General features: G+C 44.4%; 9 protein-coding genes across 9 annotated transcripts; 5 read left to right on the top strand and 4 right to left on the bottom strand.

Moving 5' to 3' along the window:
- Positions 1-23: 23 nt before the first annotated feature.
- VTP21DRAFT_7829 (uncharacterized protein) lies at positions 24-1,259 on the top strand (the record flags this gene model as incomplete). Its single annotated transcript, XM_069398613.1, has 5 exons — positions 24-268; positions 334-445; positions 515-701; positions 839-1,060; positions 1,126-1,259. 5 exons carry the CDS (start codon positions 24-26, stop codon positions 1,257-1,259), a joined length of 900 nt encoding a protein of 299 aa, XP_069246187.1.
- A 565-nt stretch (positions 1,260-1,824) lies between these two features.
- VTP21DRAFT_7828 (uncharacterized protein) lies at positions 1,825-4,690 on the bottom strand (the record flags this gene model as incomplete). The annotated part of the gene is made up of 6 exons (XM_069398612.1): positions 1,825-3,091; positions 3,162-3,542; positions 3,614-3,683; positions 3,748-3,863; positions 3,940-4,052; positions 4,151-4,690. The coding sequence occupies 6 exons, from the start codon at positions 4,688-4,690 to the stop codon at positions 1,825-1,827; spliced, it is 2,487 nt and encodes an 828-aa protein (XP_069246186.1).
- A 66-nt stretch (positions 4,691-4,756) lies between these two features.
- On the bottom strand, positions 4,757-9,352 carry VTP21DRAFT_7827 (uncharacterized protein; the record flags this gene model as incomplete). Its single annotated transcript, XM_069398611.1, has 5 exons — positions 4,757-5,517; positions 5,592-6,169; positions 6,286-8,060; positions 8,141-9,104; positions 9,177-9,352. The coding sequence occupies 5 exons, from the start codon at positions 9,350-9,352 to the stop codon at positions 4,757-4,759; spliced, it is 4,254 nt and encodes a 1,417-aa protein (XP_069246185.1).
- Positions 9,353-9,521: 169 nt separating this feature from the next.
- VTP21DRAFT_7826 (mitochondrial 54S ribosomal protein bL34m) lies at positions 9,522-10,179 on the top strand (the record flags this gene model as incomplete). Its single annotated transcript, XM_069398610.1, has 4 exons — positions 9,522-9,560; positions 9,619-9,768; positions 9,825-9,887; positions 9,952-10,179. 4 exons carry the CDS (start codon positions 9,522-9,524, stop codon positions 10,177-10,179), a joined length of 480 nt encoding a protein of 159 aa, XP_069246184.1.
- Positions 10,180-10,459: 280 nt separating this feature from the next.
- VTP21DRAFT_7825 (uncharacterized protein) lies at positions 10,460-14,775 on the top strand (the record flags this gene model as incomplete). The annotated part of the gene is made up of 8 exons (XM_069398609.1): positions 10,460-10,882; positions 10,972-11,124; positions 11,183-11,362; positions 11,424-11,804; positions 11,883-12,033; positions 12,089-12,619; positions 12,712-13,817; positions 13,906-14,775. The coding sequence occupies 8 exons, from the start codon at positions 10,460-10,462 to the stop codon at positions 14,773-14,775; spliced, it is 3,795 nt and encodes a 1,264-aa protein (XP_069246183.1).
- A 181-nt stretch (positions 14,776-14,956) lies between these two features.
- VTP21DRAFT_7824 (uncharacterized protein) lies at positions 14,957-17,692 on the bottom strand (the record flags this gene model as incomplete). The annotated part of the gene is made up of 11 exons (XM_069398608.1): positions 14,957-15,013; positions 15,072-15,143; positions 15,213-15,604; positions 15,676-15,762; positions 15,820-15,928; positions 15,988-16,348; positions 16,414-16,560; positions 16,628-16,785; positions 16,852-17,022; positions 17,085-17,383; positions 17,452-17,692. 11 exons carry the CDS (start codon positions 17,690-17,692, stop codon positions 14,957-14,959), a joined length of 2,094 nt encoding a protein of 697 aa, XP_069246182.1.
- A 253-nt stretch (positions 17,693-17,945) lies between these two features.
- On the bottom strand, positions 17,946-20,082 carry VTP21DRAFT_7823 (uncharacterized protein; the record flags this gene model as incomplete). The annotated part of the gene is made up of 4 exons (XM_069398607.1): positions 17,946-18,851; positions 18,917-19,117; positions 19,206-19,790; positions 19,864-20,082. The coding sequence occupies 4 exons, from the start codon at positions 20,080-20,082 to the stop codon at positions 17,946-17,948; spliced, it is 1,911 nt and encodes a 636-aa protein (XP_069246181.1).
- Positions 20,083-21,194: 1,112 nt separating this feature from the next.
- Positions 21,195-24,172, top strand: VTP21DRAFT_7822 (uncharacterized protein; the record flags this gene model as incomplete). The annotated part of the gene is made up of 12 exons (XM_069398606.1): positions 21,195-21,326; positions 21,389-21,497; positions 21,559-21,680; positions 21,759-21,842; positions 21,923-22,169; positions 22,237-22,852; positions 22,935-23,187; positions 23,249-23,530; positions 23,602-23,673; positions 23,742-23,843; positions 23,910-23,999; positions 24,056-24,172. 12 exons carry the CDS (start codon positions 21,195-21,197, stop codon positions 24,170-24,172), a joined length of 2,226 nt encoding a protein of 741 aa, XP_069246180.1.
- A 176-nt stretch (positions 24,173-24,348) lies between these two features.
- VTP21DRAFT_7821 (uncharacterized protein) lies at positions 24,349-25,995 on the top strand (the record flags this gene model as incomplete). The annotated part of the gene is made up of 1 exon (XM_069398605.1): positions 24,349-25,995. The coding sequence occupies one exon, from the start codon at positions 24,349-24,351 to the stop codon at positions 25,993-25,995; it is 1,647 nt and encodes a 548-aa protein (XP_069246179.1).
- Positions 25,996-26,027: the final 32 nt, after the last annotated feature.

Below are 26,027 nucleotides of genomic sequence, written 5' to 3'. Positions count from 1 at the left end.
GTTTGAGAGTGGCTAGATCAAATATGAAGGGCTCCACATCCAAATCGAAAACAACGTCAGCTAGCAAGGGGGGAGTGAGCCCAAAAAAGACCAAGTTACCGGAGAGGACGAGGGAAGAGACCGAGGGCGAGGCTTCATCACCTGATAGAAAAAGCGAGACTGAGAGCGAAGAGAATGAGAACACAACTAAAGACTCCGAGGTATCCAGTGAGGAGGTGGATGAGATAGACGATGAAGAGGAGGAGGAAGCGCATAATAAGGCCTCTAGGTGAGCGTGCCGCTTCTTTTCGTTGCATCTTTGAGTTGGCTAAATGTGTGATTGATGACTCCTAGCTTCCAGCCCCCGAAAGATTTCGTAGAACATCAGAGTACCGTAAAGACAAAATTCGATGCTGCATCACTGGGTGATGACACAGAGCTCTGGCTAATTAGAATACCCAATACTGTAAGTGTTCCTTTTTCCTCCGGCTCTTCTATTGGTTCATTGATGAATTGCCTCTGCTCTGGTCAATAGGTTTCCATTGAGAAGCTCGAAGGACTCACGGTTAAACTCCCCCAAACAAAGCAGTCAGACGATACTCAGCCGCTTGCAAAACTGGATAATGGCAAGTTCGGACTGTTTGCACGCGATGAGGATACAAGCGAAACGGATGGACTAGGATGCCTCTTACCTAACAAAAAGCGGGGCGGACTGACTTTTGGTAACTATGGATTCCCCTGTTTTTCTTGGCTTTCTTGCGTGTTTGTGCTAGTTTGGAGAAAAATAACTTTTTTCGTATCCATTTCCTTCTTCCTCTCTCACTCGTTCACTCATTCTCTGTTTCTTTTTATTGTATAGCGTCTAAGCCTTTCTCTCGATTTTTAACCGTGAACGCGGTTGCATCCCTGCCTGATGCAACTGCCGCGGCAGAGGAGATTCTTTCCCGGGTTCCCTCTCCACCCAAGCATCCCGAGGGCCTGAAAATGCGCTTCAAGCCTTACGGATTCGACACGGGAGCCCCCGCGGCCACAGCCACCAAGCGTAGTCACGATGAAAGCGCAATGGAGGTAGATACACCGGGTGAGTATAATAAACGAGGTGGAATCTAAACTTGGGACTGACTCTGATGCTCTTCTGAGATGTAGAAACGCCCAGGAAGTCGGCCAAAAAGGAGAAAGGAAAGAAAAGCAAGGCAGCGGATGCTGAGGAGGGCGAGGAGGACGCTTCGGCAAAGAAGAAAAAGAAAAAGAAGGAGAAGAAGCACAAGTCAGAAGGTTAATAAACGGTTCGATGCCATTTCTATTTGCACTTGTTTTTTTTTTTCCATTTTCTATGAGTGATGAAGCATGGGGCCATTTCGCTTGCAATCAATTTCTTTTCTTCCAAAGTTGATCAATGGACTTGAATATTTTTTTTTTTCGATGATTAGCCGGCCATTTTTTACACCTTGTTGGCCTCCGTGCCTCTCTATAGTTATCAGAGGAGAGAACCCACCAAAAAATTTTCGGCTGAATGATCGGGAGGCTTTTATTAAAATAAATTGACCCTACCTTGAAGCCGGATTGTAAGGAAACAAAAGGGGGTAGCCAGTTGCCAGAATACCACCCAAGTTTGAAAAACACAATATACAACGTCCTTACAAGTGTGATAAGCAAAAACACACACATATATATACTTGTGTGTATTGTATATAAAAGAGACTCGTGTACAAATCATTATTTATAACCTATTAATATTACAAAAATAAACTCGATATGGCCGTATCCCCATCTTAATTATTAAACCATCCCATTCCGCCTGTCAACTGGCGAAGAGACCCTTCTGTGTACCGTTATAGACGAGTTTCACTTGATTCTCGCAGGGTGTTTACGTAGCTTCCTGCGAGGGTGAGATTTCGGCGGAGTGAGTGATTTGCTTGGATGATCGTACCCCGCACCTACTGCACCCACCACATAACCTTCGAAGGGCGTGGAGGAGTCAAAAGATGGAGTGTTCCTTCCATAACAGTAAAAATGCAGTCGGGGTTGATATGGGCACATATGTTGCCAGTGTGTCCAGGGATATTTTGGGGTTGGCCCTGCCGAGTATACGTTAGGGAACATGCTGATATTTGTAGCAGGGACAAAGTACATGGGATAATAACTATACGCCCCGCCACCCCAGCTAGCTTTTACTCCGTCACCGTCGCCGATGTTGATATAGGGCGCTAAGTTGAACGCGTATCCTTCTTCAGTAGGAGACGAGAATGCTGCTTGTGGTTGGGTTTGTTGTTGTTGTTGTTGTTGTTGTTGTTGTTGTTGTGGTGGTGGTGGTGGTGGTGGTGGTGGAGGGGAGTAATCTTTTTTATACACACACTCGTCCATACCCATCTGCTCGTATCCAGTCAAATGCGATATACATGGTGAATCTAGTGGATAAGCCATGCCAGTGGCTATGCTAGTCTGAACTTGATTCGCTCTTTGTTTAAAACATGCGCAACTCACAGTGGAGCGAAGGGATCCTTGTGAGGTGATGCTGGTCATGGGGAGAGGAAGGGCGAGCATTGAATCTGGTTGAAAAGCCTGCTGTGGATATGGGTTAAATTGAATATTGCACTGAGTCGGCCTATTGGGATACACCGAGTTTTTGACTATCCGAGAAGGTGGGGAGAGGGACTGGGAACTTTGAAGAGGAGACGAATAGGTAGTAGGGGAGCAGAGAGAGGGCGTGTGGGCTCGATCCTGGACGGCCATCGCTCCCATCGGTCTCTCCTGCTTTTCCGGTTTTTTCGGCTCCAAGCGCTCACTCCATGATTCTGGCGGTACCCGCTCAAGGCTTTTCGAGTCACTCAGGGCCGCGCCATCGATGAAATTGATATCCGAGGTGCACAGTGGGTCGACACAGGATTGGGTGAAGAGGATACTCACCGCCCGGCTAAATTCCCATCGCAATCTTGCTAGCGAACGCGGGCAGGCAGCCGAGTTGGCAAGATTGCGCGTCGTGATAAACGGGCATTCCACGCACAGCAGGGGCGCGTTTTTTCCCACGTGCCAGAGCTTATCGTGCTTTGTGATGAGGCGGCCTTCGCGTATGGAGACCACTTGGTGGTCATAATCAAACTCGATTGCATAGCTAGAATTGGCCCAGGGACGGTCAAGTACACTGTAGTCGTCATCAAGAAGCAAACTCCCATCATACTCACTGGTAGAAAAAGGCATATAAGAGTTGCCCCAGGCACTCTCGGTTGGCATCACCATAGCCTCTTAACGCCTCAACGTCTTCGAAAAAGCCGCACTGCACCCCAGCCTCCACATGGTATATTCCCCGTCTCCTGGCCATATCCTGCAGCGAAGGCAGTATTGGGGGGGTGCGGGTCTGCAGGAAGTTTATCACCATGCAGTACCAAGTGTAGGAGGACAGAGACGCTCCGTGGGCAGCGTCGTTCAACCCGCGCTCGCGAGCCCAATGCTTGACCAGGAGGACGAGGGGACGCACGCGGGGGTCGAGGGAAGCATAGGTGCCAATCAGCCGGGTGTTACGGAGCGCAAGGGTATTGTTCACATTGATATCACAAGCGAGCCGGCTATGATACGAAGCAATGAGATGAGTTAGGAAAGGTTACGGCGGCGCGTACGATAGAGCAGGAATGCTTACAACTCGGGATCCCAGAACTTCACAATTGGAACCTTTGATTCGCTTCTACACTCTATGCCAACCATCCCATCTAAGTTCGAGGAAAGCCTACGTCAACACCGGGTGATGAAGAAAGGAAGCAGACATATTCCTACGGTTTTGCAGAGCTCCTCCAAGCACGCTAATGTTTCCAGGCCAGTTCGACCCGGACCCTGACGTCACACATATGTCGACGTCCGAGTAGACGCAGCTCAGGCTATTTGCGGACGATCTATCAGGGAAGAGAGGTAGGTGAGCCAAGTCACGAAATCCCAAGGGAGGCGTCCAAGGGACGGGGCGAGGCTTACCCGAACACGTGTGCTCGAAGGCCATATCCAGGCCATTCTTCATTGAGAATCCGCTCGAGTTTGGCGGCAAACTGCGCACGGAGAAGCATGTTTCCTCTGCAGGGAGCCAGGGCCTTCGAGCATTCAAAAAAGAGATCAAATATCCGCCACGCTCATTCGCAGCATCAAGTATTGTCTGAGCTGGTTGCGACCAGAGTTGCAGGTTCCTTACCTTATACATTCGCAGAATGCATTCGCTCAATGCTCCCTCCTTCTCTCTGGGCAGAACGGCGCTAGGCGGCGGGGTGCATTGGCGTTGGGAATTCGGAAGGGGAGGGGGGAGGGGGCCTAATTTTGGCGGGACGTGGGAGATTCCGGGATCAAGGATGGCAAGGTCGTGGAAGTCGCGGCAGCTTCCGGAGAGCTGTTTCATTGGGGAAATGCTTTGGGATTGGAAAACCAGCAGCCGCGCAGCAGCAGCAAGCGAAGAGGGGGACGCAGGGCCAGACGCGTGGGCTGGCGTGAGCAAGTGAGAGATTTGGGCCTTGAGCAGGGGAAGAGGGTCGTAAACCTGGCAGCCGGATTCTAATCGCGCGAGCGCAGGAGCAGGGCCAGTGCCCCCGATTACAAAAACTCTAATCCTAAAAGGAAGCAGTCCATGCAACGCGACTGCTTTGGAAGGAGGGCATCGCCCGGATTCGCAGCGTTTAGCTGCAAGTGCAGCTGTGTTTGTGCCGGGAAGCAGGCATTGGGCCGCTTTCTCCTGAGGCATTGTGTTTGGTCAATTTTATTTCGATTTCCATATATACAAGAAGTGGCTTAGATAGCTACAACCTGACTAGCGCCCGGTGTATTTATAGTGCTTGGTGTAGTCCTCATACAAGCTCTTGAGCACGGCCTTGCCCACTGCGTCCAGCCCGGCCATCAGCATGTCGCGCTCATGCTCTCCCAGCACATCCAGCAGGGCATACACGCCTGGCTGGAGCGCCTGTCTTACCGCGGCGCTCACAGTCGCGGTGGGAGCGTGGACAAGCGAAAGGTATTCCGACAGAAGATAGGGCACATGCTTACCAAACGCTTTCTCGTGCATGCCGGGAGAGCTGGTGCCCTTGTGGCTCTCTTCGTGTTCTTCTAGTCGCCGCTTCCCAGAAGTCGGGATAATCAAGGTGGCGGGCCGTTCCGTCATTACGGCAAGTAACCGCGCCATATTCGCGGCGCATGCCGCCGGAAGCTCTTTGCCTTCCATCAATGCTAGCCAATGCAGCAGTGCCTGGACCACCTCGACCCACACAGGAAGTACCGCGAGCACCCTCTCGCGCCGAAAGCGTGCCAGATGGAACAGAATCCGATAGATGCCTTCGAACACGGTCTCTTCCACCAGCTCTGGTGTCTGATGCCTGCCTTGGTATACAAGCGCAGACGCGCCGGAGAGGATCCGCTGGACTTCATAAACTCGTAGATCATAGTTGGCATCCGCACTTAGCTGGGAGAGAAGCTGGACCCCTCTGACGGCAAACTGTTTAGAAGGCGCCGCTTCAAGCCGGTAGGCAAGTTGGGAGACGAGGGCAGGGAGAAGGCGGTACATGGGGTTGTTTTTTCCTGAGAAGAAGTGGGGCAGAAAAGATGGGATGAATTAAACAACAGTAGATAGTATACAAACAGGATGTGCTTACCTCGAGAGACATTCGCCATAACAACGCCCACCAATCGCACGGCTATGCTTGCCGAGTCATCGCTACTCTCGACAACTTCTTTGGCCAATCTCGAGGAAATTGCGCGCACCTCTTCGCTCGAAGCTCCACGCATGAGGACCCGAATTGCCTCGTCCACCTTCGCCAGCATAGCTTCCTCTGAACGCACCGCCTTCGCGACGGTAAGACTCCACGAGACAGCGTGGCCCACGTCTGGGCAGCGTTGGCAATAAATTTGTAATTGCGCGAGGACGGCCTCCATCACGTTGACCATCATAGGCTCTTGCTTGAGCTGAGATTCGCCGAGAATTCGCATCCCTAGTTTCAAGAGCCTTTCGTAGAGCCCAGTGGCGCCACCTTCGACCGTGATTTCATCTAGGAGTTGGATACGCTCTGCCTTGAGAAGTGCTCCATACAACGTAAACCAACCATTGCCTCGGATATAAGTGCGTGTGTCCATACTGGTATCCTGTTCAAGGGTGGAGATGACATGGGTGGAGATTCGAAGCGATTCCTTGAGAATGGGTGGGAGAAAGTCCATAGTGAGCAACGGATTCCAACTAGAAAACCAAAGATACCAGAGAATAGCGAGTCAGTTGATTTGCCATAAATCGATCGAAGTAAAAACCGAAGAGCAGAGAAGAGAAAAACGACTTTAATGAGCCCGGTCACTTACCTCTCCATCACGCTATGGATGACCACCCCAAAGATATCCACCCACCATTCGTTTGCCGGATCTTTCCTAGCCGGACTCTCTAACCAATTGACCGAGTTCCATCGGGTCCACACCCATTCCACAATGGTTTGCAAGTACCCAAGACCCTCAGAGCCTGCCCGCATGATATGCTTGATTACAAGACGCGTTGTTTCTTCCGTCACCTCTGACAGTGACCGGTTGCTGGCCTCGTTCTCGGACATAAGCTGGGAAGTGTGTTTCCACACCCTACATAGCAAATGAGGATCGTGGGCAAACAAGCCTCCATCCCTTCGATAAGTCATGACCCGTAGGGAGACCGCCCGACACGTTATTACGCATTGTTTTGCCTCGTCTGTCGACATATGTTGCACCATCAGCGCTTCGAGCATAAGAGAAAGCGCCAAGAGGCAATTACGCTCGGCTTTGTTGAAAAAGTCGATGGGGCATAAAAGTGCAATACGGATTCCAGCTTCAAGCACGCGTACCGTCGTTTTGTCCAGCGGAGCGACAGAACTTTGTTTCGGCTCTATCTCTAGATGAAGGGAAAGTGAGCTTTTCACCATGTCGAGAAGGGCAGAAAGGGGTGCAGGCTGTAGCTTGGTAATATATGAAGAAAGCTCGGATGGGAGTGGAGAGGAGAAGGAGATTAGGAATCGCAGGAAGGATTTGAAGAAACTAGCGCGTGCCTCCGCAAATTCAAAGAAATGGGCGCTCCGTACCAGCTCGAAGGCAAGACAGGGAATGGTCAATGCGCCCGCCTCAAATTGGAGATCGGAACTTTCCTCCGTAAGGTGATAGTAGACAAGAGAACTAACAATGTTGTCTGTAACGAAGAGAACGTCTTCCGGTCGACCGTACTCACAGAGAGTGTCCAACCACTCTCCAATTACCACATGCCAGTTTGCAACTCTGAACTCTCCCATAGACATGTCTTCGGTAAACCGTCCCATCCATACATCAACCCCAGCTCCTATGTCACTCGAGGCGGATGAGATTAAAGGAGGTGGAAGCGTGTTGACAATTAGGCCCACGAGGCGGGCACACGCCTCGCGGTCTTTTTCTCCTAGATGTCTATTCATATACCGAAGTAGAGATCTATTCACCATCACCCTCTCGCTTGGGGAAAGGCTCTCGTTATTCTCAAGCAGTTTCTCCAATTGCAACCCCGCATCTTGGCTCTTGAAAGCCTCTCGGTATGCCTGGGATACAGAAGCAAGAGCATCGTGTAGATATAGTACCCAGGCAATCTTATACCTATGACGAAGACCATGTTCTATATGCGAGAGCCACGAGGCAAGGATGGAATCAACTTTTCCGCGCTGCTGATCAGAGAGACGAAGAGCTTGAATGAAGCGCACAGAGAGAGCAACCGTCAGTGAGAACATTCCCCCGTCGTCTTCGCTCTGCTCGCTTTTCGATTTTTTGGCTTTTGTTTTCTTCTTGGACTTCGGGGCGATTTGCTCAGACTTGTCTTCTTGTTCTACAAGGGAGCTTTGCAAGGCGCCCCCGATCGCCTCTAAAATTTCCACGGCTTGGCCCCCCGGAAGAGTTTCGGACACCACTCCAGCAAATTCCCTCATCATTTCACTTGAAAAGAGAGGAGATTTCCACATTAAGGCGCGACTTCTCGGAGAGAGTTGGGCCAGATGCTTCAATAGGGAGAGTGTCCACTCATTGAGAGCGCGTGCCCGCGAGTGGGTTCGGAGAAGATCGATTAGCAGGGCTAGACATGAAGCGTAGGCAGTCGAAGAGGGCTAAGAAAGAAAGCGATTCAAATTAATCCAGTGGAAAATGAAAGAATGTAGGCAAGGAATATCCAACGAATACCCCATACCAAGAGCAAAGATGGCCATATATCTGCGAGCTTCTCTTCTATCAGCCTGGGCTCCAAATTTAATATCTCTTGTAGACACGCGAATTCATCGGATTGCATGCGGGCCTTCTCCTCCAAAATCTCCTTCTTATTCGAGGTAAGGAGGAGGGAAACCACTTCGTCTCGTACAGCTTGTAATTGGCCCTCTGGCACTAAACACCCTTCTACCCGCAAAACACGCAATAGTCCTCGCGTCACGCCAAGACCGGTGCCACCTGTCACTGGAGTGCCTCTAAGACGCTCAAACAATGGAAAAACCAGGTCCTCCCGCTTTTTTCTTCGCACTTGTAACAAGAAAACTTCGAATAAATGTGCTAAGGTATCTTTCGCAAACGGCTCCTCCATATTCATATCTGTCACCACCTCCATCAACCGCTTCATTAGCTCGCTTTCTTGCTTAGTATCCGCAGATACATATTCGGTTACATAATCAGCATGAAACAGTCCTAGTCGCAACAATTTGGTGATGTGGGAACGCAGTGAATGTGTGTGGAGAAGGTTGTGGCGGGTACGGAGCAACGAAGGTAAAAGTTTGATGATACTGGGTAAAAGCTTGCGTGGTTGAGGTGTGGAGTGGAACCCTTCTATAATCATATCAAAGACACGATGGGTCAATTTTTCCCACTTTTCGTCTCTCGCATTCTCTGTAACATCGAGAATGGCTCGGAGAAGATGTAGTGTTGCATCCATGGGGGGTTTGAATGCATCACCCAAGAGTTGCAAACATTCATTAGCAAAGTAGAGTCTTTCAGATACGGGGAAGTCGATATTGGAGTCGGAATTAGAAGCGTTCAAAAGAGATGCAAGCGAAGCGGCTAGGAAACTGCGTGGCCATGCTCCCCACCCTGCGCTGCCATCATAGTGGGGGAGAAGCTCTACCATCAACGTCCAATATTGTTTATCCAAGTATGCGGGCGCCTCGTTTCTAATATCAAAAACAGACGAAAATGAAGGTGAAAGGAATGCTTTCGAATCAGCATGAAACTCATTTGCATACCCTTCCCACTTATGGACACTTCGAACAAGCATTGACCCAACCCATTCGCCTACAAACTCCGCTTTGCGTGGGAAATGTAATGTCGTGGTCCATAGTCTACGTGCTGCAGTGATGCGCTCTTGTGAGGAGAGCCCTGCTGATTTCAAGGCCTTGGCATATGATTCCGTCGATTCCATTCGCGTGCTCTACTGTCCGTCTTTAATAAAGGTGGGACTCTAGAGAAGGTAAAAGTAAATCGAAAGTCACAGTAAGCCACCATGTTTACGAATGGCAATTGAAAGTCACACGTGCCTCCATAAGTAAATTTCGAGTTTGTCAAAGTGTGTAAAAAAACGAATTGAAAAGATGTTGGGCGCTTTGAGAGTTCTATCCACAAGAGTACCGGTATAAAAGCTAGCTGAGCATTTCTGTTTTTATGTTCTTAATGTAGATTATATTTTAGCATACGATCCAAACACGCTCTCTTAGCTGCATTTCAGCATCTAAGAGTATAATCCCCGATGTAACACCAATGATGTTGGGTCGCGATTTTTCCCAAGGAAATGCTCTGCAAAATTCACTCCCACCATTACATCTTATTGCTCGAGATAGAGTAAATATCCAGTCAACATTGGCTGAAATTTTTGTGCTCATTTGATTGCATTTCAGTTTGCTAGATTGGGACACAATGTGAATGGGTACAATTATGAGCCATCACTGATGCATGAAAAAGTAACTAATCTCGTTTCTATCTTGCGCTTCATATTGACTTTTTTAACACTTTGATTTTTATTAGATTTCTGCCATCGCAACACAATTACCTACCTCATTCCCACTCGATATTTTCCCTCCATCGCCAATAGATATACCTGCTCTGCAGCTACGCACTGGGGGAACTACATATCAGCCCAGCAATCTCGTTCGGAAACGCAGACACGGCTTTTTGCAAAGAAAGAGCACAAAAGGGGGGAAACGAGTACTTGCGCGACGTCTTTTGAAAGGAAGAAAGTATTTATCGCATTAGAGGCTCTTTTTTGCAATAAAAGAATAAATAGGCTATTAATATTGAGAGATCAAGAAAGCGTAAATCCTATTCGTGAATAGTGTGATATATCAGCCTTATATGTTGAGAGCTAGAGGAATATATGCTTTACCAATAGTTGACAACTATCCATTCTTTGCGAATTAATGACATTCCTATAATAAGTTGGATTAAGACAATCTGATAGTTATATTGCAGTCACAGTTTTTATTTGGTGGACTTTGCTGAAAATTTCTGTCAATAACTGGTGGCAAATGGTATAATGGCCACGGAAAGTTCTCCCGACGAGATTGGCCATTTGCTCGCAGTTGGCTCTCTCGATATACAATGTTGTACAGATCTACTGACAGCTAGCATACCAACTGCCTTCGATGGTTGGTTTCCGATACCCTCAGATCTCACATCGCCTTCGCCTTTCTTCCAGCCTATTATCCAGGCACTTCAACATCTTGTGGCTATCACAGCTTTACAAGCTACATGTCATCCAATTACAAATTCGAACGATTGGCTACGTGTGCGAATCTATCTCATTCCTTTCGAAGCAGATAAATCTTCCTCGAACCGATGTACACAGCTTACTAAATCGTCATTATATAAGATATTGGAGAAAATAGATAAAAGACCTGAGATCTTCGAAGTAGCAGAGTATTTGAATTTAGAGCCTGAACTTTTACTTGATGATGAGGTAAGAAAGCAGCTATTGTGTTAAATGAGACGCGAAAGTGAATTTAGATATTTACTCCAAGGATTGTAACCTGATGTTATTTTATGTAGAACTGCGACTCGCTCCTTAGTATCTACCTTGATCTTCCCTCTCCAAATCCATTTACGGAAGAGCTAAGTGAAAATGAGGTTCAAATGGTGAAGCATTTTTTGGAACAACCTGGTCCTAGTGGGCTGAAAACCGAACTCTATCGGTACCAGCGGGTAAATGAAGATCTTGCGCTATCCTTAAAACCGACTTTATATTTTCCAATACTTCTAGAACACACTGTGCAAAATGCTACAACGTGAACGCGAAAATCGCAAGATAGTGCACCCTAGACTGACCAAATTTCAAACGGTCCATGGCACAACTTTTTATTTTGATCTGGTTGATTTTGTAGCGACTCTTCACCCATCGTATTATCCCGATACACGTGGGGGAATCATATGCGAAGACATGGTGAAATATAATGCTAGATTTTTTTATACTTGTGTAAAATTGATAACTTACTATCCCTCAGGGTACTGGCAAAACATGTATTTGTATTGCACTTATCCTTGCTACTAAATACGAAATCGATCTCCCGGCTAAATCTCCTCTTACCTCCGATATTCGCTGTGATATACTCTCACCACCCGGCCGTATGCATTCGCTCATGTTACTTGCCGCTAATAGCGCAATCTGTGCGGGAGTTCCATTTAAAAAGGGGGGTCTCCCACGGCATATCCACTCAATGTTGGATGGGCATTACCCCCCCTACTATATGGTGTATTCGTTACCATCCTTACGAGAGTGTTCTCGTCAAGCTGCCAAAGAACCCTACCCAGTGTTTATATCCGGAGCAACATTGGTTGTAGTTCCACAAACACTAATCGAACAATGGGTTAATGAGATAAACAAGGTAATTTTTTTCCTCTTCCAAGTTATCCTTACAATAATAGGCTCAACTGCTGATATGCTGGCTCTTGGAAAAACATAGCACATCGACGATCTCGCCCTAAATATACTTGTAATATCCAAAATGTCGCAGTCAATCCCGGAACCAAAGTTTTTGTTGCGCTATGACGTTGTGCTAATAACCTTCAATCGTTTTGCGCGCGAAATGGACTTTAATAGTTCGCCTTTCACAGGTAGTTATGATCTATTGATTTCAATGCCAAATCACGTCTAAATATCTACGAATAGAGAGGTTAATCACGTGCAAATGTGACGACGAGAAAGCTCTGCACTGTCCGCTTCACGATGCGTATCTCTCGCCTCTCTTACGCGTGCACTGGAAAAGGCTTATTGTGGATGAAGGAAGCATACTTGGTAATAACACCTCCCGTACTAGCGATCTTGCTGCCTGTCTTCACGCTAGCCGTCGATGGTGCTGTACTGGTACCCCCACTCACAATCTAGCCGCATCGGATACTTCCGTCTCTCGCATGGCGAATGAGGGCGGCGACTTAACAAGGCTTTGGGGAATCATTGGAAACTTTCTCGGATTTGCGCCGTTTCGTGAGAGGCGTAAAGAGTGGAATCGAGCTATTACGAAGCCCTTTATCCATCGCCATTTGGGTGCGGTACGGCGAGTCAGAGATTTGATGACCAATCTGATGATCAGGACTCAAAGAGAGGATATTGAGAGGGACGTCAGATTGCCTCCTCTGAACGAACGCATCGTGCTCTTAAATTTAGACTACTATCAGTACATCACCCACAACTGTTTAATCGGTAAGCGAGAAATGATATATTTTTAGCAAATAGGCGATAGACAGTTGTTAGGATTTCCATTGACGCTCCGTGTCGACATTTTTTATTGTTAGCATTTATTGCCGCCAATGCAGTTCTCTCCCAACGAACGGATCAGGATTATTTCTTCCACCCTCGCCAACGTAAAGCCTTGGCCGAAGTGATTCATAACTTATGGAATAGCTGCTTCTGGCTCACTGCCTCTCCTCACGAAAACTTGCACGGTGCCCTTTCGAATGTGGAGCAAGGTCTTGCGCGAGCATCGCATCTTGGCTATTCAGATGAAGATGTGATACTTTTAAAGCGAGCCAAATGGATCTTGGAGCATGCTATAAAAGACAGCGTCTGGAGAGGGCTGAGCGAAACTCGAAGTATGGGTTATTTTGTTAAAGGACTGAGGAGAGATGTAGTGGAGGCTAGGGGAGTTGCAGATATGGAACGAATCCAAAAGTTTTCGGGTCTGGCATTCAACGGAGAGGAGGAGGATGATATTGAGGTGGAGGATGATGATGATGTATGCTTAATGTGTGGGGAGGAGCTATCACATCTAGTTCGAAAGCTCAGGTCTGTTAAGCCTCCTTCCGATATGATCCCTCTGGAAACCAAGGACATTTTTGTTCGATACGTACAGCCAAATGAGAATAATAGAGGTAGGAAGCGAGCTCGGAAAACTTTAAAAATCAAAGAAACAGCGACGACCAAGGAGAAAAGAAGAGGCGATTTGCACGCGAAAGGAAATATTACAGTGGGCTCGGAGACCGTAGTTCAAAATCAAAATGAAAATTCGCACCAGTCGCTAATAGTGGATTCAGGCAAGGCTCAAACGCCGGAAAAAAGATCAAATTCTAAAGATCCCAGTAAAAAAGCATCACCGATCAAAAAAGATCATCAAAATGATCCAACAATTAGTCCTACATCAATTCTACCAGCGGATGGTGTTGTTCCCGCGATTTCCTCATCGCCGCATTATGCCCCGATAATGATGGCAGACTTTCGCAGTTCCCGTGTTGTCGCCACCACCAGCAGTAAGCTCAATTACCTGATAGATCAAATTCATCGCCACACGCCCAACGAAAAAGTTATCATATTCACCCAATTTAACAATGAAATGTATTTCCTTTCTGAAGCCTTCACGCTTGCCGGTATTCCACACCTATTGTATCATAATCGTGGGATTAAGGTAAGACGGCCATCATTTCTGCAATAATTTGAGAGCGATTCACATATTTCGGTGCATGCATTATGCGCATGTTCTTTTTTTTTATCAGGCAGATGAGCGTGCTCACAATATCGTCACATTCCAAACTTCGTCACAAATATCCGTTATCATCATGGATACTAAACTCGCTGCTTTTGGAATAAATCTCCCTGCGGCAACTCGTGTATACTTTACAGCGCCTGTCCTACAGTCAGCCGTCGAGCGTCAAGCAATCAAGCGTGCGCACCGTATTGGACAAACTCGACCAGTATATGTTGAGACTCTAGTGGCCCGTGGAACGTTGGAAGAGGCAATTCTGCGGCGTAAAAGAGAAATGAGCGCAGAGGAAGGGGCCCGAGTTAGAGATGTGGAAGATGACGGAAAGCTGAGAGCGATGCTAAGTGCTGCACAGTTTGTACCGGGTCACCCAAACAACGAGGCAGAAGTCTACTCTGAGGAAGTTGGAGGTAACGAAACCACTAATGAGAACACGTCAACTCTAAATGAAGAAACCCCTGAGAAAGTGAAGAACATGTATGGAGGAGTTGGCGCAATGAGGGCGGCCTCATTGACCAATTCGAACGAGATTGACGATGTCAAGGATTATTTTGCCTTGCTTGGCTCCGTGTCTTCATTATATCAACCATTATTCCTTTTGGATCGTAAATCTAATTCGTCTCAATCTATCGGTGTACAAACCACAGCAAAAAACAACACCGAAACACTTATGGATAGTGTGGATGTAGATGATGATGACGAAAAGCTAAGACTGGCTAATGATATACCGGATCTGGAAATCTACAAGAGGGAGTTGCTTGTGGAGACTTCTACAGGGAAGAATAGCTCCGATATCATTTGCGAGACGGGAGCTCCAGCGGTATCAAGACAAAAGAAGAGAGTACGGTTCCAGGATGAGGAAGAGGACGACCCAGACGTATAACCACTTGTCATCTTCACAGTTTCAGTAAATGTTCAATTTCTTATGTAGCTGTATATTGTAAAATTTTAACGGAAAAATAAAACTTTCAAAACAAGTGCGTATCACAATGTTAAACTCCAGGTTTATGAATATATATATTACGATTTATTAGATTGCCAGTTCTATCTAGGAAGTGGATAAATCAAAGCTTGGTTTTTTTACGGTTACCCTCTATATTCTGTGTTGATTTTCTCTTCACCTGTAATAAATTATAATATTAGAGTCGTGTAGATTGCTAACATAGTTTAGATAGTTACCGAATCGACCAGCAAAGAAAGTGATGGATCATTGAAATCACCTTGTGAAGCTTTTTTGTTTTCATTGATTTTCTGGGAAATAACGTTCGTTAGTAAAAAAATTCATCGGCTGCAAAAAAAAAATTAAGTGAATGTAAATACCTTATTTTTACTCCACCCTTTCTTTTCCTGCTCGTCAATTGAATCCATTTGACGCTTTCGTCGCTCTTCAAGGACCTTGGACATCGCTTTCGTCTTTTTGAACTGTGGATTTGTTGGATCAATTGCGAAATGATGGCTCTCCAAAACAGCAGAGAAACGAGGATCTTGGACATCGATCTCGAAGTCGTCCTGCAATTCTTCGGTTTTCTTTTTTCCTCCCTTTTTACCCTTGCGCTTCTCCGCTTTGATGATCTCTTTCATATTGAAGTGCTTTCGACCATCCTTTTCAGAATCCATGACAAGCAGCTCAAGCTCGGCTCGTTGACGCTGAGCTTCTTTTCGCTCTTCCTTGGATTTCTTCTTCTTTCCTTTAGATTTAACCTCATTGGAAGCTGCATTCAGATAAAGCATTGGTCTTTAGCATATGAGAGTTATTGTATATCGGAGCAAGCTATATACGTACGTTTATCCTTGGCAATTTCCTCAGCGAAAAAGGGATCGGACGGATCATAATTAACGTCATCATCTGAGAAAAGCAGCTGCTCATCTTCTATTCTCGCGGAGGTTAGAGGAAAGCAATGACTCAAATGAGAATTCCTCCACTTACGTTGGTTCTCTTCCTGTTCGGTTCGCTTTTGTTTCGCTTGCTTTTTGGCCTGTTTCTTTTCACGTTGCTTTCGGAGATATGTCTCTAAGGAGGTTTCATTCTCTTGAGCCTAGATAATAAGTGTAAGTTCTTGATTTAACTTGTCTGTTATCAATTTTGAACACTTGCCTCTTTTTGTTTCTTTTTCTCCAAGAGCTCTGCGGCTGCCTCACTTAGCCCCGGCGCAAATGTAATTTCCATTTCTTTGTCAACGTCATCGTCTGGCAACTCCGAACCATTCAATAGACTACGATATTTCTCGCGCATTGCAGCTCCTTTCTCTTCATCGTCTTCGTCGTCTTCGTCAGAAGAAGCAAGATAGCTCTTGAAATCCATATCCTTTAGATCCTCCTTTGTGAATTTGCGACGTGTGATATTCATACGGTCAGGATCATCATCGTCCCATGTAAGCTTTACTTTAGAGTGCTGTAATGCATCGGTTACGAAATCGATACGTTTGTAATTGTCAGGTGCTTGAGTGCAAACATCTCTGTGCATTCATAAGAAAATCATTTAATATTGTGAGTATAAATTATTAGAGGTGATTTAGCATACTTTGGCTCATCAGTAAACTCCATCTCATCAGGAATAAATCGCATATCAAAATAATTGCTACTACTCTCAAACTCACGTCCATCGCAAGCTTCGTAGAGGGCACGAGCAGTTTGCACTGTGTCACAGTCAATAACCGCATAATAATATCTACGAGAATGTTGGCACTTGTTAATTGATACTGAATTATAATATCCTGTAATTTGCGTTGAATTACCTTAAACGTTCCAATTGATACTTTCTGAGTTGCTCCATATTGAATTCCTCTCCTGAATCCTCTTTAATTATTGTCTTCTCATTTATTTCTTCTTCATCCTCCACGTCACTACTGTTTACGTCCTTAAAAATTTCCTTGGGTGGACCTTCTCTAGCCTCCTAATAATATTAAAATAGAATATAGTCCTTCATTGCAGTCAACTGCAAACAGTTTTCAATGTGTACCTTTTCCAGCCGCTCTTTGCCGAACTCTGAAGGGTAAATTTTAATGGATCGAATTACACCCCCGCTTGGCTTGAATCCACTGAACACTTTCATTAAATCAGTAGCACGGACATGGTCCCAATCCATATTGACAACAGCTATTCTACGAGTTTCTTCGCCAAGTGGTATTGACTATTAAATTGACATAAATATATCAAGATGGTTCTGAAAGAAAAAAAGTCTATATAACTCACGGATTCTTGAGCTTCTTCACTCTCTTCTTTGTCATCATATTCTTCTATATCCGATTCATCTGAAGAGGACAAGACTCCTTCGCCTCTCGCTGGATCATATATTCTCTTTTCCTCTTCTTCCTCTTCCTCCTCTTCCTCCTCTTTCTGTAGGAGAGTTTCCAGATCCTCCAAAGATTTTTCCTCATCAGAACTGTCCTCAACTGAATCTGACTCATCCTCTTCGTCGAGTTTGTAATATCTTTTCAGGTCTTCTTTTGCCTTATCGCTTGCAATTGGCCTCCCGTACTTGTCGACCTTTGCTATTTAGAAAATTATAATCATAAATACAAAAGCAAAATTTAAATATAAGATACATATATAGACTTACGTGCACCAGTGTATTCTTTATCTTTTAACAACACTGAAAATCGTTTGTCGATGACCACTTTCTGGTCTTTCTTTTTTGGTCGCTTGAAGCGAGGATCATTATGAACATGAGCAAAACGAGGATCGACTGTGATCGGACCTTTATTGCGCTCATTGGACTTGCCTCTCCGAGCATTCGATCCGTCTTTTTTCGTATTTGATCTATTCTTATTCGAATTTTTGTCTGGCATTGCTCTAACCATTCGAGTAAACCAGAAATAGTGAGTTTATCCTTCTCTTGAGATATTTACAATGTGACTGTAGATATGACTGTGAAATGTACTTTCGTGACCTTTAAATATGACATTCGAATTAAATATGTTATACTTTTATTAGATATACTGGGTGTAAGAAATACGAAGAAAAACGGCGAAATCGAAAAATGAGAAAAGAAAAATAAGAGAACAGTAGTGTAGAGGGTGAAGAAAATAAAGCTTGGCCCATAGCGCCAACCATTTAGCGCCAGTCGCGCTTGCCCATGGACATCTTTGAACTGAACAAGTGTTTCGGCTTTTTGACTTGGATCTCGCGATCTGCCTCGCCTTTTTTGGCGAAGAGAGCCTTTCCTCTCTGGACAATTTTCTGCTTTTTGTCAGCCTCAAGTTTCTGCCGTACATTGCGCAATCCCATTGTGCTTCTATCGCGTCCCATGCTCGATGTACCACGCGCAACACTTTCCGATCGAACACTGCTTTCCGCGCGAGATTCGCTTCGTGCACGCTTCCTTGTCACGCTGCGTGCACGCACCTCGGATGTGTCAAGACCAAGATCCCCGAGTTTTGAATCCATTTGTTGCTTGGTTGCTTTCTTTGCAAGAACTTTCTTTGGAATGATGGGTCCATTTCTGCCCTTTGCCGAGCGATGCGCCTGCACAATCAGCCTCTTGCGTTCACGAATTTTCTCTGCCATTGCGCGAGTCTCTTCCTCCTCGGGGTCCAGCTCTTCAGCTTCATCCGATTCATAAAAGCCTTCGGCCATAAGTCGCTCCTCTTCTCGCTCCAAGGCATCTAGTTTTTCTTCGATATCTGGATCAATAAAGTCAGCAACATTGTGGCCTTCCCAAATCTCTGGAATTGCATCGTGTTTCCACGAATCATCCTTGAGTAGGTATAATTTCTTGAGGTCGACATTGTATACACCAGCTCCTCCAGATTCAACTTCAAGATCCTTCTCTAATTTACGTCGTTCAGGGTTGTTCCAATCATATTTAGCACGACCAACAGCTTCCGCTGGAATAGTGGGTGGTCGGGAAACATCATCGCGAGCAACTGGCTCAGCTAGATGGAGCTTGTTAAGGACGTCATTGATCTTATGGCTCTTCATCTTCACTTCTACACGAGAAGCCAAAAGCTTGTCACAAGCCTAACAAAAGGAGACCAAAATTTAACAAGAGCGCTAACTGAAAAATAGATATTCCCACAACTAACCGTATTTTTAACTTCCATCACACCCTCTTCATTATGGCAACTCATTTGCACCATCTGCACTCCGTCTTGCTCAATTATCTCCTTCAACAGCGCTTGGTCACTCTCAGGTAAATCCTCCGGTCGCATCACATCAATTTTGTTAATGACGAGAATGGTAGGTTTATTCGAAAAGAGAGGTTTGATGCTGTGGAATAATTTGCACTATAAAAAATAATATTTACAAGTTAATTAATGCATTTGGAATGTAATTGTGTGAGAGAAGTATTGGAAAGAAAGAGGTATACACTACCTGATCGGAAACACTGTAACCGCACTGCTCTGATAAATCCATAAAGAACATAATACACGAGCGCAAATGGGCCATGGCAGTAATTGATTGCATTTCAATCGTATTCCTTTCCTCAAGCGGGTGGTCGAGAATACCTGGCGTATCAATCACTTGCCAACGCAAATACTTGTAATCAAGATGGCCCACAAACAAGCTCTTTGTTGTAAAAGCGTACGGCTGTACTTCGACGTTTGCCCGAGTCACCCGGTTCATAAAGCTCGACTTACCAACATTGGGGTAACCACATACCAGTAGGGTGCGTGTATTGGGATCAATGGTAGGTAAACGGGCCAGATGTTGACGAACTTGTTCAAGGTAAGCAAGACTATCTTTCTGTCTTTTCATTATCGTGGCCATGCGACCGAGCGCAGCACGTTTAAGTTGCTTACAGCGGTAGAGTGAATCTCCAAATTTCAGCATTCGGATATAATCTTTTGCGACCTGGTCGATTAAATGGCGGGCAGTATTAATTTGGCCGAGAGCAAGTTTGTAATGATCACGATCGTACAGCACATTCATCAAGTCAGCGTAGAATGGATGAATATCCTAAACGAATAATTCAAGCGTCAGTATTTTTTTACCCAATATTAAGAAAATAAGGTGTTCACAATCGACATACATCGAGTTTTGGAAACTCTTCCAGCATATCCTTTAGTTTTTCCTCGAACGCATCCTGCGAAAACTTGACTTTCCGCATATAAAACTGTCTAATACGGGAAATGGCATAGTTTTTGTGCACTACTGTGGGTGTCTTGCGTTGTGTTTTTGATAGAACAATATCAATGAAGTCATTTGCCGTTGGAACCGGCTGGATTCGTTTGAAATTATATAATGACATTGTATATTTCGGCGAAAGAAAATATGCAAAGTAAAGAAAAATTTTCGGACAAAAAACGAAGTCAAGGTAAAAACAATAAATTGTCAACAAACTTTTTGATTGGATAAGGGAAATAAACAGTCACATATCAGCTTTAAATTTTAGCAACCCAGATAACGTTGAAACGAAATAAAGCTTTTAAGTTATTTTTCTTCATTTTGTATGAAATGAATTTATATGTAGTAAATTATTAATATTTTATTAACTAAATTCTCTATTACACATTTATATTGGAAAACGTTTAACTTAGAAAAAATGTGCTCTATAGATCAAACGGTTTTGCCTACCAATCGAAGTGCTTCTTAAACCAACACATCATTCCACACTCTTCTTCTTCCACTTCTTCTTCGTCCTCCTCTTCCACCTTCTTAGCCTTCTTCTTTGCCTTCTCCGCTTTATCCTTCGCCTTTTCCTTCTCCTCCTTTGCCTTTAACATCTTCTCTTTCTCCATCTTCTCCTTCTTCTTCGCCTTCTCCTTTTTTTCTCCATCTTCTCCTTCTCTTTCGCCTTCTTTTCCTTGTCTTTAGCCTTCTTCGTCTTTGATTGTTGTTTCTTCTTTTTCCTCATCTTTTTCAGCTGCCTCTCCATCCCGTATTTTAGACATTCCCCCATGCCTTTCTTGCAATGTCTGTAATATCCGTATGCGGTCATCACTTTGCCGAGTGTGCTTAACATGCCGCGGCGCTCTATCGCAGTCAGGTCTACAGCGTTTACATTTTTGGGAATGACTGGAATCGCGTGCGAATATGCAGCAAGAGAAAGAAGTAGTATTGCGGTAATGCGCATCTTGTGCAATTAAATCAGTCACAATGGAATAATTATGCCTAACAAAAGAATATACAAATAATTAAGAAAAAAATAATTGTAATTATAAGATTGTATTGTGGAGGTTGCCCTTTTTATACTTTTTTCCTGCATTAATATAATATAAAAACGGTACCTGGTATTTCCAAAAAATAAAGATTTAAAATATCCGAACATACAATTCCCATGTAAGCGATGATCAAATTGCTGCGCTTATTGTTTATTAGATAGAGTGGCAAAAATCTCCGTACTTTAAACCTAGTTAAAATATGTCAAAATATAGAATTTTGCCCCTGGGGAATGATGAAAAAGGTACAGCTCGTTGCAGAATATTTCGCAGGGGAATGGAAAGAGCGGGGGTTGGAGTAGGTGAATGGGTTAGAATTGCTACACGAAATCAGGTGACTTAAGGAATTACAATCAATAATAATATATTAATTGAGCATAAATATTTTTGGAATAGCACTGGGTATGTTGTGCCTGGCCTTCAAGTTTGTCAGAAGAAATTGTACAGGCAGATTTATTTATTAAATTAACAACTTACGACGATGAAATATTGGATACTGATGCATGTAAATATTTGATAATTCGAATATAACGGTAACTTAAGAGATTGATTGCACTCTTCCTTAGGTACTATCTCTCTAATACCGTCTCCAAAACCCTGCATTAATGTCACAATTTCCATCGATAAAGAACGGTCTTCTGATATTTTAAAGAAATTTTTAGATTCCCCTGGCCATTTACAAGAACAGGTACGAAAGAGAAATACGAAAATCGCAGTTTATTGCTTCAATATATTATGCACTGTATTTATCATATCAATTATGCAGATATTGCGAAATATACTTGATGGTCTCGCAATATCATCGGGATGCACTATTGGCTCTGAAGCATGTGAATCGTTAAAGATAAAGGTATTGAATACTTGCCTAACTTTGTTCTTTTATCTTCATTCATAAACCTCATTCTGTTTTGTGAACAACCTTCAACTCAGGTTCACAATACTATTCCCCCCTCTAGTCCAGCTGAATTATTTCTTGTTACCAAAACCACTCGCATAGCAGTAATAGAAGAGACCGATCATGCCCAAAAAAATTTAGTTAGTTCTTTACGCGCGCTGACACTCGAGACTTCAACCATCCCCGGGCTGGAACGGGCATACGAAGCTTTATTGGAAGTTGTTGGATATCCATTAGTTTTTTCGCATTATCTCCAAAAACTTAATGTTGAATGTCCTAAAGGTTAATACTCATTACTCATTTTATTCTCTTGATTTATTTGCAAATTTATAACTTAGTTTTTATATAGGAGTTCTGTTGCATGGTCCTCCTGGTGTGGGCAAAACATATCTCGTTACTAAGATTGCTAAAGTATGTGGTGCTAGTCTTGTTACACTCCACGGTCCTTCTGTGTATGCCCCACATGCAGGGGAGAGTGAAGCGAATCTTCGATTAAAATTTCAGCAGGCAAAGGATCTTGCTCTCAGAAGTCATGCACCTTGTATTTTATTTATGGATGAGCTTGATGCTCTAACCCCTCAGCGCGCTAACGCACAAGCGCATGAATCGCGTGTTGTTGCTCAGCTTCTTACCCTTATGGATGGGATGGAATCGCGAGGGCAGCTGGTGGTGATTGGAGCAACAAATCGTCCGAATTCTATAGACCCAGCACTTCGTCGACCGGGTAGGTTTGACCGTGAGGTTGCAATAGAAGTTCCTGGAGAGGGAACACGGAGAAGAATGTTGAAGGATATGTTGAAAGAAATACCACTTAATAAGACAAATAATGAGGGTGATATAAATATTCAATGGTTAGCGAATGTTACAAATGGATATGTAGGCGCAGATTTAGCTGCCGTCGTTAGAGAGGCCGCGATGATAGCAGTGCAGGACCATATTGAAGATAAATCCAAAATTAATAATTGGTAATAATAATTTATTCTCTTGAAGCCTATATTTATAAAACTTTAGTGGCAACGACTAATTTACATCTCTGCTTATCAAAAGCTTTGTCACTCGTGAACATTTCTCGCGAGCTTTAGCAAAAATTCCCCCCTCGATTCAGCGCGGTTTACAGGTTCCGGTTGAGAGTATGTCGTGGGATGATATTGGGGGCCTTGATCAAGTCAAGAAGCAAATTCAACAGGCCGTAGAGTGGCCACTGAAATTTCACTCTACTTTCGATCGCCTAGGGCTCAGACCACCGCGAGGTGTATTATTATATGGTCCGCCCGGATGTAGCAAGACAACTCTTGTTAAAGTAAGAGATATTGGTTAAAAATAATTTGGGGGTTATTAGTAAGATGATGTTTTTGATGCAGGTGGTGGCCAACACTGCAGGAGCAAGTTTCTTCTCTATCAATGGTGCGCAGCTTTATTCGCCATATGTAGGGGATTCGGAGAAGACGATCAGGGAAACGTTTCAGAAAGCCCGAGCAAGTGCACCAGCAATTATCTTTTTTGATGAGGTGGATTCGATCGTTGGAAAGCGCGATTTTAATTCAGAGGGCAGTGTAGGAAGAGATAGCGTGCGTGAACGAGTACTGAGTACATTATTAAATGAAATGGACGGGGTAGAGATAGCCTCCTCTCTGCTGGTGATGGTTGGTGTTGACAAACCTACTAGAGAATATATTTCACTATGTACTTATTGACTATATGATATGACTATTAGGGCGCGACGAACCGATTGGATATGATTGACGACGCACTCCTCCGCCCTGGAAGATTTGATCGACTGATTTATGTGAGGGTTAAATTCATATTTTATTGTCCAAACTCAACATTTAAAATTCTAAATATCATTTTTATTAGGTTCCACTGCCTGATACTATCGCAAGACTCCAGATTCTTCGTATACATACTCGCAACGTCCCTCTCAAGGCAGACGTTGATCTAAAAGTTATTGCGGATAAAGTAGAGAATCAATATCGCAGGATTTTTATAGGGAAATGTTTTATAATTCCACTATATTGCCTTTAGACACAGAATTTTAGCGGTGCAGATTTAAGAAATCTCTGCCGTGAGGCCGCAATGACAGTTTTACGGGACATGTGCGTCTCAAGTGAAGTGGTATGTATGATTTTGTCAGCTGCTGAATTATCATATTTCATTTTTTTTCCTCTTAGGGCATGGAACATTTTTTAGAAGCTCTCCGAATTATTACACCTTCCATTTCATCTAAAGATTTAATGGTTTACCAACATAAGAAATACAATCTCCCTAATATAGCGTCAGAAATATAAATAAATAGTTAATATATCAAAATATTTTCAGCTTCAATCTTTGAATTTACAGTATCTATTTAAGCTTTAAAAGTGGTGTTGTGGCGCAGTCAATTATCGAAATAAACAATTTCGTGTTTTCTTCTACTGTCTTCGCTGATCTTCCGTCAACTTTTCAAAAAGCATCATCATAAAACATGGCACTTCGCATTCCCAGGGGCGGTTACCAGCAACTCTTCAATGAAGGCTACAAATTCCTGCAGGGTATTGACGAAGCTGTCCTGCGTAACATTAATGCTACCCATGAACTAGCCAAGATCACACGTACATCATTTGGCCCGAATGGACGCAATAAAATGGTCGTCAATCAGCTTGAAAAACTATTTGTAACAAATGACGCGGCGACAATCGTACGGGAGCTTGATGTTGTGCACCCCGCGGCTAAACTGCTTGTGATGAGCGCTCAGCAACAAGAGAGCGAATTTGGAGATGGGACTAACTTTGTGTTGGTATTTGCTGGAGAATTGCTCCAAAATGCGGAACATTTACTGCGCATGGGGCTGCACCCCAGCGATGTTGTGGCGGGGTATGAGCTTGCTATTGAAAAAACGAATGAAATATTCAAGGAGCTTCCCGTTCAAAAGATTGAAAACTTAAAGGAGAAATCATCCCTTCTGACTAGCGCCGTCCGCACAGCAATTGCTTCTAAGCAAAGTGGACATGAAGAACTTCTTGCAGATTTGGTGATCGATGCTGCGCTCGCAATTATGCCTAGCAATCCCCAGCATTTCAATGTTGATAATGTGCGTGTCGTGAAAGTGATGGGCGCAAGTATTTATGAGTCGCAGATGGTACGAGGTATGGTTTTTGGACGCGAGCCAGAAGGAGTGGTGAAACGCGCCGAAAAAGCTAAAATAGCTGTATTTACATGTCCCATTGATATTTCGCAAACCGAGACAAAGGGAACAGTTCTTCTTCGCAACGCTTCCGAAATGCTTGAATACACTCGCGGCGAGGAAATGCAAATCGAAACTGCAGTCAAGGAACTTGTCAATGCTAACGTCAAAGTCGCAGTCACGGGGGCTAGTGTTGGAGAATTAGCTCTTCACTATTTGAATCGTTATGGAATTATGGTGGTCAAGGTCTTATCCAAGTTTGATCTGCGCAGACTCTGTCGCGTGACGGGGGCCACTGCTCTTGCGCGTCTAGGTGCTCCAATGGCTGAGGAAATGGGCTTTTGTGATGTGGTTGAAACCGTTGAAATTGGAAGTGATAATGTCACTGTCTTCCGCCAGGAGCAAGAGCTCACTCGCACAGTTACAATTGTGATCCGCGGAGCAACACAAAACCAAATGGATGATGTAGAGCGTGCCATCGATGATGGTGTAAATGTGGTTAAGGCACTGACGAAAGACGCAAGATTAGTTCCTGGTGCAGGTGCGAGTGAAATGGAAATTCTAAAGCGTCTATCGGCTATTGCTGAGCGGACTCCTGGGTTGAATCAACATGTGCTCAAAAAGTATGCTGAAGCTTTTGAAGTTGTGCCACGGTCGCTTGCGGAAAATGCTGGCCATGATGGGACTGAGATGTTAGCGAAACTTTATGCTGCGCATCACCAGGACGCCGAGACTGGTCGTACAACTGGGGTAAATGTAGAAGAAGGAGGAACAATTGATGCAGAGAAAAGTGGCATCCTCGATGTATTTGCCGCCAAACAATGGGCGATTCATTTGGCAACCACAGCCGCGCTGACTGTCCTCCGCGTGGATAACATCATTATTAGCAAACCTGCTGGTGGTCCCAAACCCCCGAAAAAGTCTGGAAACTGGGATGCAGATGACTAATAATTTTCACACTGTGTAGTTGGGTTATTTTT

Source organism: Calcarisporiella thermophila (genome assembly GCF_041956535.1).
Source record: "Calcarisporiella thermophila strain CBS 279.70 unplaced genomic scaffold VTP21scaffold_33, whole genome shotgun sequence".
Taxonomy (NCBI): Eukaryota; Fungi; Calcarisporiellomycota; class Calcarisporiellomycetes; order Calcarisporiellales; family Calcarisporiellaceae; genus Calcarisporiella; species Calcarisporiella thermophila.
The sequence above is the reverse complement of the archived record's forward strand: the minus strand, read 5'-3'. Positions and strand labels throughout refer to the sequence as shown.